This window comes from Gobio gobio, assembly GCF_949357685.1.
Source record: "Gobio gobio genome assembly, chromosome: 20".
Taxonomy (NCBI): domain Eukaryota; kingdom Metazoa; phylum Chordata; class Actinopteri; order Cypriniformes; family Gobionidae; genus Gobio; species Gobio gobio.
This window is the reverse complement of record NC_137113.1, coordinates 1,296,943-1,309,442: the sequence shown is the minus strand read 5'-3', so window position 1 is coordinate 1,309,442 and position 12,500 is coordinate 1,296,943. Positions and strand designations below refer to the sequence as shown.

Sequence of the window (12,500 nt, the reverse complement as noted above, 5' to 3'; positions counted from 1 at the left end):
GCTACAGGGTAATGAATTACAAAAATACATTAATTACAATAATAAAATAAAAATAAATAAGGCTTGCTGCAATAATAAGAGATTTTTATAATTACTATTATTATTATTACAATAGCCTAATAAAAATACAACAAAACTCAATTTTGACAGGTATTTTAAGAGCAGAACTGATTCTCACCTGTTTCAATCTCCTCCACTTGGCCCGGCGGTTCTGGAACCAGGTTTTGACCTGTAGAAGAGGAAGTTATGAAGTTATGAATATGAAGTTATGAAGACAGGGGTCAGAGAAAGCCTCAGTGCTGGACTCGCCTGTCTCTCGCTGAGCTGGAGCATCTTGGCGAGTCTCTTTCTCTCGGGAGGAGACAGATACTTCTGCGTCTCGAACTTCTTCTCCAGCTCGATGGTCTGGTCGTTGGAGAACCGAACCTGTCCGCCTTTCCTCTTGTGCAGAGGCCGCTGGATGAAGGGCGTCCACAGCAGCGGCTTACCTACACACACACACACACACAGGTTCATATAACGTGCGCAGAACATGTGCATATCATGTGCATAACGTGTGCATATAATTTGCGTAATGTGTGCATAGCGTGTGCATATCATGTGCATTTAATGTGCATAACATGTGCATAACGTGTGCATTATGTGTGCATATCATGTGCATAACGTGCATAACATGTGCATTATGTGTGCATATCATGTGCATATCATGTGCATAACATGTGCATAACATGTGCATAACATGTGCATTATGTGTGCATATCATGTGCATAACATGTGCATTATGTGTGCATATCATGTGCATAACATGTGCATAACATGTGCATAACATGTGCATTATGTGTGCATATCATGTGCATAACGTGTGCATTATGTGTGCATATCATGTGCATAACATGTGCATAACATGTGCATAACATGTGCATTATGTGTGCATATCATGTGCATAACATGTGCATTATGTGTGCATATCATGTGCATAACATGTGCATAACATGTGCATTATGTGTGCATATCATGTGCATAACATGTGCATAACGTGCATTATGTGTGCATATCATGTGCATATCATGTGCATAACATGTGCATAACATGTGCATAACGTGTGCATTATGTGTGCATATCATGTGCATAACGTGCATCACGTGTGCATAACATGTGCCTAACTTGCATATCATGTGCATAACATATAACGTGCATTATGTGTGCATATCATGTGCCAAACATGTGCATATCTCATATCATATGCATAAATAGCATAAGGTGTGCATAACATGTCTGATGTGTGTATCTCCAGATGAACAGCGCGCGCGTTGAATCTGTGTGTGTCAGCTGAACATCCGTTGAGAGTGGAGTTTATGAGCAGAAGGACTCTATGGCAAAATATCCGCCAATGTGTTTCCTGTTGGTTAATCTGGTGAATGGGCTGAACATCCGTCCAATCCTCACAAACACACAGGAAACTGCGATTCATCCCGTCTTCACACACACACACACCGTTAACAACGCGCGCGAACACACCATTAATAACGCCATTGTGTTACTCAGGCCATCAATTATATATATATAGGCCTATCTATATCTATCTATCTATATATATATATATACATGTCATTATTAAAAATAGGCTATTGTACGGATATATTAAATATGTTGCGTTTATTAATAAAACAATTTGTCTTGATACGAATATAGCCTATACATACAGTATATAGCCTATTATATACAATACTTGTATTTAAAATATAGTTTCAGGTTAATCAATAAAACATATTTGCAATAATTAAAACAAAGCAATGAACTGATCCTCGATTTTGAGGCAGTTTTGTTTTGGTGGTTTCTCGAAATTCATTAAAAAAAAATTTTGATCAGTGATTAAATATGAAGCGATAAAAGAGTGAAATTGTTTAACGCATCAACTAAATATATGAATATAGCGCATAATGTAAACATAATAGGCAATAGGCGTGTATAATAATTTTATTTAGGCCTAAAATATATTTCGACGATTGGGTTTATGTTAAACATGTGTGTATTTATATCGCATTTGCAATACAAAAAAATCAATGACAATGCGTTTGTTTTGGTGTGAAAAAGCTCGATTTTCGAAATCCATGATCAGTGATAAACGTATTAAATATCTGCTATATAAATATATAATTTAATTTAAAATAGCCTATATTTTATATTACAATTTAAAATAAAAGTAATAAAAAAATGTATGGGTTTGTCCAAATTTGACCCAAAATGTGGATTGAAACATCCCAGCGCTCGCGTGTGTGTGTGTGTGTGTGTGTGTTAAACATGTTCATATAGGCATATTAATAAAATCATATGATTTGTTGGGAAAAAGCTCGATTTGATTTATGATTATTTCTCGAAATGTATGTTCTTGATCAGTGATTCACAAACAGATGCACTCTAAACAAAATATTACAATAATTGTGATTTAAAAATGTAGAGTTTGTCCATATTTGACTCAAATTTGGGTTGAAACATCCGAGCATTTTATTAAGAGTGTGAGTATTTTAAACACGCATATTTATAAAATCTGCTCGGGTGTGTGTGTGTGTGTGTGTGTGTGTGTGTGTGTGTGTGTTTTAGCTGTTAAAAAGGTTCAGCCCAATGAAAGGAAACGAACAATCTGTAAAAAACGGATCCCGGCTATCAGAAGTCGAGTGTTTCCTGAATATGTGTGTATTGAGGATGTGGATAAAATAATCAGCAGCGCGCACGAGTCCTGCTCCAGGAAAACATCTCGCGCTTCTGAGAGCGCGCGCACTCCTATCGAGAGCTCAAGGTTTCCGGAGGGAGCGGAAAGGGTCAGGGTTTGCTGAGCACAGGAGGTTTGAGAGCATCATCATCATCATCAGAGGAGTCTTCCTCTCACACACACACACACACACACACACACACACACACACACACACACACACGCACAGGATCAGGGTCACAGTAATGCGCTTTGAACTGCAGTTTCGAAATCAAGAAGCGCTTCCTCTTCAGGTCAGTCTGGTTGATATTATTAACCACACGAGCTGTTGGTAAACACACCTCATGCACGAGCCTGCCTTCAGGGGACGTGCACGTAGAAAACGCGTTTATAACCCCAGGACCTGCGGGTGTTTGCGCCGCGAACGCGTCAAAACGCGCTTAAAATAAAGCAGCTTTTCACATACAGTGCCATTTTTGTCCCTCGAGTGATCAGCTCTCACACACACACACACACACACACACACACACACACACACACACACACACACACAACCTGTTACACGAATCTCACAGCATTGATCAATAAAGCAGTGCGCGCTCACCCAGCGGGTCGTGGCGGATCAGCGCGTGCGTAAAGTCCCCCACGGAGCGCTGGAACGGGTAGATGGACGCGTAGGTGGCCGCGAGCGCGTGCTGGGACAGCACCGGGTGGATCGGCGTGGGCTCGTAGATCGGGGTCCGGTAAGACGGCATCAGGCTCGTGAACGACGAGTTCGGAGAGGGCAGGGTCGGCGTCGGCGCGAGCGGCGCGCTCCTACCCAGAATATCCTCGATGTAGAAGGGCGTCGGGTGAGCCGGCGGCGCGGGCGTCGGCGCGTAGAGAGGCGCGTGCGGGTGCTGGAACTGCATGTCTGGAGACTGTCACTGCGCTTCTGCTCCTGCGTCCATGTGGTCTGCCGAAGCGGGAGGTCACCGCGAGGGAGGAGAGTAACGGGTCAGACTTCCTGCAGGTACGCGAGCTCTGATTGGCTCTCCGAGAAGAATGAGATGAACGGGGAAAGTCAGGATGCACCTGGAGTTAACACACACGAATCTCGAGCGTTTTCAATCAAGTCACACAAAAACACACACCAGTTCATTTTTTAGCTTTTGATGCATTAGTAGCTACAAGTAACGTAATCGGATTACTTTTTAAAGTAACGAGTCAAGTCATTTTCATTAAAGTCACATACACTAACCCCAAAAGCCTCATTATATAATAACACTTACTTAGTCCCACATCATGAATTATTTAGTTTTTCGCTCTGACTGATAAAAGTAACGCGAGTAACGCGAGTATCAGATTACTTTTAATATCTGCGTGAATTATTCACTCTCCGAACATTTTCATTAAACTCACATAAAGTAACCCAAAAGCCTCATAATTATATAAAGTGTCATTAATCCCACAGGAATTGTTTAATTTTTCGCTGTATATTTAATATGGATGACCAAACCTGCAGAACATAAAAATAGATTATTGATAAAAATGTAATCCTAAATTTATTTTTGTACTTTCCCCCCGAATTAATTTTTTACATTTATTTTCACATACACCATCATAATTGAATAATAATTAATTATTTAATTTTTCGCTCTGACTGATAAAAGTAACGCGAGTATCAGATTCATTTTAATATCTGCGTGAATTATTCACTCTCCGAACATTTTCATTAAACTCACATAAACTAACCCAAAAGCCTCATAATTTAATAAAGTGTCATTAATCCCACATGAAGGATTAATTTTTCGCTGTATGTTTAATATAGAGGACCAAACCTGCAGAAAATAAAAATAGATTAGATTAAAAATAGATTGTAATCCTACATTTATTTTTGTACTTTCCCCCTTCATTTATTACTTTCTGAATTTATTTTTTACATTTATTTTCACATAAAACCTCATAATTTAATAATAATTAATGATTACATTTTTCGCTCTGACGCGAGTAACGCGAGTATCAGATTACTTTATAATATCTGCGTGAATTATTCACTCTCCGAACATTTTCATTAAACTCACATAAACGAATCAAAGAGCCTCATAATTTAATAAAGATTTGCTAGACCCTCACGAAGGATTTAATTTGTCGCTGTATATTTAATATGGAGGACCAAACCTACAGAAAATAAAAATAGATTATTGATAAAACAAATGATAAAATGTAATCCTACATTTATTTTGTACTTTCTCCCTTCACTAATTATGTTCTGTATTTATTTTTTACATTAATTTTTCTTACTTTAAATCACACAAAACCTCATAATTTAACAACATTTCATTAGGCCGAGAGGATTTCTTTTTTAACGCATTATAAGTAACGTAATCAGATTACTTTTTACAGTAATGCGTGAAGTATCTGCTTGAATAATTATTCATATTTTCATTAAACTCACATAAACGAATCCAAAAACCTCATAATTATATAAAATGTCTTTAGTCCCTCATGAATTAATGATTTAATTGTTCGCTCTGACGGATAAAAGTAACGCGAGTTTCAGATTACTTTATAATATCTGCGTGAATTATTCACTCTCCGACCATTTTCAATAAACTCAAAATTCGCATAATTTAATAGCTTTATATGATCATGATATGAAGAATTATTTCATTATGACAAAGAGAAAGTGCTTTCTCACATTGTTAAAACACTGTAAAAAAAAAAAGAAAAAAAGAAAATTGCTTAAATTACCAAATGTACAAATTGAATTAGTGATGATGAAGAAAACGAACTCTCATCATGTCCAGTGGAACTTCATTTAGTCTTATAAATGGACAGAAACAACAAAGATGTTATTGAAGATTGTATCATAAGACATTATTTTTGTCGTAAAGTGTTTTTTATTTTTACACTAGTTCATGCAAATCAGTGGATTAAAACTTTAACAATAAATTATGTCTTAATAAATAATCAAACAGAATATAATCTTATATTTGTCAGTGTGTTTAATACACGGAGGACAGACCGAACCTGCAGAAAGAAAACAAAAGATTATTTATAAAACAAATAACAACATCTAATCCTACATTTATTTTTATAAATTTCCCCCTTCATTCATTATTTTCTGCATTTATTTTTCACACAAAGCCTCATAATTGAATAATATTTCATCATTAGGCCATGGCGGTTTAGTTTTCCACACCGCGGTAACGCATTACAAGTAACGCGAGTATCAGATTATAATATCGCGAATTATTCACTCTCCGAACATTTTCATTAAACTCACATAAGTCATAATTTAATAGCTTTATATGATCATAATACGAAGGATTCGTTCATTATGATGAAGAGAAAGTCTTTCCACCAGAAAAGGGAAGTTTAGTTGCTCAAATGTCCAGACATTATTTGAGTTTAATTAGTGGAAAGTCGTTCAATTATAGTCTTACAAATTGTCAAAAAACTACAGATTGTATTTGTTAGAAAGAGTTTTCATGCAAATTAGTGGATTAATGAAACATAATCACAAAAACGTTATGATGTAATAAAATAAAAAATGAATAAATTACTTTATAAAATAATGTATTTTGTACTTTTCTCCCTTCATTTATTATTTTCTGTAGCTTTTACATTTATTTTTATTTAGGCTATTTAGAGGCCTACTTTAATTTATTTATATGATTATTTATTTATACAAAATGTTATAAAATATTGTATCTATTTAAGACATTATTTTTGTTGTAAAGTGTTTGTGATTTTATTTTCACGTGGTTTTATGCAAATCAGTGGATTAATGAAATATAATCAAAAAACTTTACTGATAATTTATATCTTAACAAATAATAAAACAGAATATAATCTTATTTTTAAAAATGTGTTTAATACACGGAGGACCAAACTGAAAATAAATAAATACGATAGATATAGCTAATAAATAAAGAAATAAATGACCTTTTTTTAAAAACAAATAATACAATTAAATCCTGCATTTATGTTTGTACTTTTCCCCTTTCATTTATTATTTTCTATTTATTTTTATTAATTTATTGGCTTACTTTAATTTATTTATACAATGATTTATGTATGCGTTCATTTATTTGAATATATGCTATGTGTAGGCCTATTTAGTTCCAGATTTAATCATACAAATAAATATATATTTACCCTATATAGTACAATAATACATGTCCAATGGCTTTTATAGCTAAAAACGGAACTTTCAAAGATAAACCCATGAGAAACATTGATAACTGAATAAACACATGATGCTAATCAAAGCTTATATAAAGCAAACCTAATGAATTTGAGTCGGTTATTAATCAGCCAGTCGTTGTGTGTTTGTGATGTGAATGAATCACACACTCATCGGTTATTATTGATCTTCTCTCAGGCTGATTGGAGCTCGTTACAGATCTTATAAACCGCACTAATGTCACTTATCATGCATGAAGCGCTGATCTGGGAACAGCTAATATTTGCGCTTTGACAATCATTGCTGTTAATTGATCTGCTGTCAGTCCCGGCGCCAGAGCACAAGCGCACATTCACACACACTGTACGGGAAACACACCGATCTCGATCAATCAATAATGACGGACTTTCATCTGTTCCTCACGAGGAGCTCAGCGGCGCTTCACATCCGGGATCTTTCCTCATTTACAGTCGCGCGATAAGAGAAGACCGATAGTGATGATCAGCTCTTATCGGAGTCGATTGATCACGATTGGTTTCAATTAGTAGGCGATTACAGGACACACACACACACACACACACACACACACACACACACACACACACACACACACACACACACACACACACACACACACACACACACACACACACACACACACACACACACACACACACACACACACACACACACACACACACACACAGTTGTTCTTTCTGTGGGTCTCAGCACTTTGTGTGTTGTGTGTTGTCGCCCTCTGGTGGAGGATGTGTGTAAATGTAGGGGGGAAAGGATACAAATTATCTTTAGTCATCCAATAATAATAACTCGATGAGTAAAGTTCATATATTTTTTTTTAGTTGCCAAAGCTTAAAGTGTAAATGCTTTCAGATTGATAGTTAAAGCTGCACTATGTAAGTTTTCCGTCCGCTAGAGGATATTGTAAGTACTCGACTGAACACAGTTTATAACACTGGCCTAGTGGTGTTTGCATATTTTACTGCAAAAATGTTACATAGTGCTGCTTTAAGTAGTTTTAAAAACTTAGGATGGTTGCTAAGTTGTTGTTATGAGGTTGCTAGGGTACTCTGAGTGGTTGCATAAATAAGCATGTTATTAGCATTATTTAAGATGCTGTTAGCACGTTTTAGCAAGAATTAGCATGTTTGCTAGCATGATTGAATGTGTTGCTATCGGTTTTAGCATTTTGCTAGCACAAATTAGCATGTTGCTAGCATGTTTTGTCATAAGTTAGCATGTTGCTAGCATGTTTTGTCATAAATATAAATTAGCATGTTGTGAGCATGTTTTGTCATAAATTAGCATTTTACTAGCATGTTTTGTCATAACTAAGCATGTTGTGAGCATGTTTTAACATTAAATAGCATGTTGCTAGCATGTTTTGTCATAAATTAGCATGTTGTGAGCATGTTTTAACATTAATTAGCATGTTGCTAGCATGTTTTGTCATAAATCAGCATGTTGCTAGCATTTTTGTCATAAATTAGCATGTTGTGAGCATGTTTTGTCATAAATTAGCATGTTGCTAGCATTTGCATTTTTTGTCATAAATTAGCATGTTGCTAGCATTTTTGTCATAAATTAGCATGTTGTGAGCATGTTTTGTCATAAATTAGCATGTTGCTAGCATTTTTTGTCATAAATTAGCATGTTGCTAGCATGTTTAGTCATAAATTAGCATGTTGCTAGCATTTTTTGTCATAAATTAGCATGTTGCTAGCATTTTTGTCATAAATTAGCATGTTATTAACATGTTGCTAGCATTTTTGTCAAATTAGCATGTTGTGAGCATGTTTTGTCATAAATCAGCATGTTGCTAGCATGCTTTGTCATAAATCAGCATGTTGCTAGCATTTTTTGTCATAAATTAGCATGTTGTGAGCATGCTTTGTCATAAATCAGCATGTTGCTAGCATTTTTTGTCATAAATTAGCATGTTGTGAGCATGTTTTGTCATAAATCAGCATGTTGCTAGCATTTTTTGTCATAAATTAGCATGTTGCTAGCATGTTTAGTCATAAATTAGCATGTTGCTAGCATTTTTTGTCATAAATTAGCATGTTGCTAGCATTTTTGTCATAAATTAGCATGTTGTGAGCATGTTTTGTCATAAATTAGCATGTTGCTAGCATTTTTTGTCATAAATTAGCATGTTGCTAGCATTTTTGTCATAAATTAGCATGTTGTGAGCATGTTTTGTCATAAATCAGCATGTTGCTAGCATTTTTTGTCATAAATTAGCATGTTGTGAGCATGTTTTGTCATAAATCAGCATGTTGCTAGCATGCTTTGTCATAAATCAGCATGTTGCTAGCATTTTTTGTCATAAATTAGCATGTTGTGAGCATGCTTTGTCATAAATCAGCATGTTGCTAGCATTTTTTTGTCATAAATCAGCATGTTGCTAGCATTTTTTGTCATAAATTAGCATGTTGTGAGCATGTTTTGTCATAAATCAGCATGTTGCTAGCATTTTTTGTCATAAATTAGCATGTTGCTAGCATGTTTAGTCATAAATTAGCATGTTGCTAGCATTTTTTGTCATAAATTAGCATGTTGCTAGCATTTTTGTCATAAATTAGCATGTTGTGAGCATGTTTTGTCATAAATTAGCATGTTGCTAGCATTTTTTGTCATAAATTAGCATGTTGCTAGCATTTTTGTCATAAATTAGCATGTTGTGAGCATGTTTTGTCATAAATTAGCATGTTGCTAGCATTTTTTGTCATAAATTAGCATGTTGTGAGCATGTTTTGTCATAAATTAGCATGTTGCTAGCATGCTTTGTCATAAATCAGCATGTTGCTAGCATTTTTTGTCATAAATTAGCATGTTGTGAGCATGTTTTGTCATAAATTAGCATGTTGCTAGCATTTTTTGTCATAAATTAGCATGTTGTGAGCATGTTTTGTCATAAATCAGCATGTTGCTAGCATGTTTTGTCATAAATCAGCATGTTGCTAGCATTTTTGTCATAAATTAGCATGTTGTGAGCATGTTTTGTCATAAATCAGCATGTTGCTAGCATTTTTGTCATAAATTAGCATGTTGTGAGCATGTTTTGTCATAAATTAGCATGTTGCTAGCATTTTTTGTCATAAATTAGCATGTTGCTAGCATTTTTGTCATAAATTAGCATGTTGTGAGCATGTTTTGTCATAAATTAGCATGTTGTGAGCATGTTTTGTCATAAATTAGCATGTTGCTAGCATTTTTGTCATAAATTAGCATGTTGCTAGCATTTTTTGTCATAAATTAGCATGTTGCTAGCATTTTTTGTCATAAATTAGCATGTTGTGAGCATGTTTTGTTGTGAGCATGTTTTGTCATAAATTAGCATGTTGCTAGCATGCTTTGTCATAAATCAGCATGTTGCTAGCATTTTTTGTCATAAATTAGCATGTTGTGAGCATGTTTTGTCATAAATCAGCATGTTGCTAGCATTTTTTGTCATAAATTAGCATGTTGTGAGCATGTTTTGTCATAAATCAGCATGTTGCTAGCATTTTTTGTCATAAATTAGCATGTTGTGAGCATGTTTTGTCATAAATCAGCATGTTGCTAGCATTTTTTGTCATAAATTAGCATGTTGTGAGCATGTTTTGTTGTGAGCATGTTTTGTCATAAATTAGCATGTTGTGAGCATGCTTTGTTGTGAGCATGTTTTGTCATAAATTAGCATGTTGTGAGCATGCTTTGTCATAAATCTGCATGTTGCGAGCATGATTTAACATTAATTAGCATGTTTTGCTAGAATGATTAAGAAATGTTTTAGTGTATTACTAACATGTTTTAACATTAATTAACATGTTGTTAACATGTTTTGACATGTTGTTACCATGATTTAGTGTGTTTTGCTAGCATGTTTTAGCATTAATTAGCTTGTTGTTAGTATGATGTGTTGTTAAATTTTTTTTAGCATTTTGTTATCATGATTTAACACGTTGATAGCAGGTTTTCACATGTTGCTAGCATGATTAAGCATTTTTAGCATTTGTTTACATGATTTAATGTGTTGCTAGCATTTTTCAGCATTGATTTGCATTTAGCTACCAGGTTTTAACATTTTACTAGCACAAATTAACATGTTGTTAGCACAAATTAACATGTTGTTAGCATGATTTAGCATTAATTAGCATGTTGGTAACAAGTTTTGGCATTAATTGCTAGCATGATTTAGCACTGTTTTAATGTATTGTTAGCATTATTTAGCATGTTGCTAGCATATTTTAGCATGCATTCGCATTATGCTAGCACAATTTAATGAGTTGCTATCAGGTTTTAGCATTTTACTAGCTCAAATTAGCATGTTGTTATCACAAATTAAAATTTTTTCTAGCATTAATTTACCATGAATTAGCATGTCGCTAGCATGATTTAACATGTTGTTTCCATAAGTTAGTGTGTTGCTAACATGTTTTAGCATGAATTAGCTTGTTACTAGCATGATTTAACGTGTTGTTAACATGTTTTAACATGTTGCTAGAATTGTGATTTAATGTTTTGCTAACAGGTTTTTAGCATTTTGCTAGCATGATTTAACATTTTTAGCCTTTTGCTAGCACGATTTAGCATGTTTTAACGTATTGCTTCAAGCCAACTTAATCATGAAGATGGCGATAATAAGTTAAGTGATTTAATAATATTTAATTAAATAACCATATATTATTATATTTTTATATAATATTTTTTGTATATATATTTTAAGTGCTTTTAGATGAACTACATTATTAAATATTCTTCCGTCGAACGCTTAAAAGATTGGCGTGAAGCAAAAATGTCCGCAAACTCGCTCTTCCTCCAGGGGGCGCTGAGGCTCACATTAGCCGCTTTCTATCTCAGTCCTGAGACAGTGGACTATAAAATATAATAATTTACGTGTATTAATGTCAGCGATCAACGCAGAAGTCTGGGACAGAGTGTATATTATCAAATGATCATCGCTGCGTCCCAATTCCCACACTATCCGTCCTAAATAGTATTCGAAAATACAATTAGTGCGTCCCAAATCGTAGTGTCTAAAAGATCTCAAAGAGATTCGGATTCTCTGCTGTTTCCGAAGTGCAGATCGACGCGCTCTCTAACGGCTGAAATTGCGAGTTGGAAGAGGATTCGATTAGAACTACAAAAACGGTTAAAATGTGTTAAAAAAACTGCAAACATGGCGGATGTGCAAGTCGGACAAGAGAGGCTTGAATGATCAATCATTAGTATTTAACCTGACGAAAATATATTTATTCAGTGTTATCCACATTATATTTCACCTGCAGCTGCATTGTGAACTTTTGTAATGATACGTTTGGCCATTAACTTTTAAAAACATAATTATATTTAAACTGCAAACACATGAGGAGAGTCTCTAAAGACCCACAGATGGCAGATCAACGCTCGACAACACTTCTCTCTGATACAGGCATTAAGAGCCCGATAAAGACCCGAAGCTTGCCTACTCTTCTGCTACACACTCAAAAGTATTTACTTTTTTTATTCACAAAAAGAGTACACACTTTATATCGTAGTACAAGTAAAGCGCCGCATCCAACGGATTAATAATCACAGACGGCTGTGATTGGTCCATCCTGGAGAGCGCCGAGAAAA

At 34.9% G+C, this 12,500-nt stretch overlaps 2 protein-coding genes across 2 annotated transcripts in view; one reads left to right on the top strand and one right to left on the bottom strand.

The window, feature by feature from the left end:
- hhex (hematopoietically expressed homeobox) overlaps positions 1–3,621 on the bottom strand; it is a gene marked incomplete at its 5' end in the record, with an annotated part of 5,437 nt that extends 1,816 nt beyond the window's left edge. The window contains 3 exons of the mRNA XM_079845589.1: positions 179–229; positions 310–488; positions 3,315–3,621. Coding sequence (XP_079701715.1) covers positions 179–229; positions 310–488; positions 3,315–3,621 — 537 coding nt within the window. The remainder of the gene's footprint in view (positions 1–178; positions 230–309; positions 489–3,314) is intronic.
- The window catches only part of fh (fumarate hydratase), a 33,628-nt gene continuing 24,384 nt past the window's right edge, over positions 3,257–12,500 (top strand). The window contains exon 1 of the mRNA XM_079845584.1: positions 3,257–3,722. The gene's annotated coding sequence lies outside the window, so the exon portion shown is untranslated. The remainder of the gene's footprint in view (positions 3,723–12,500) is intronic.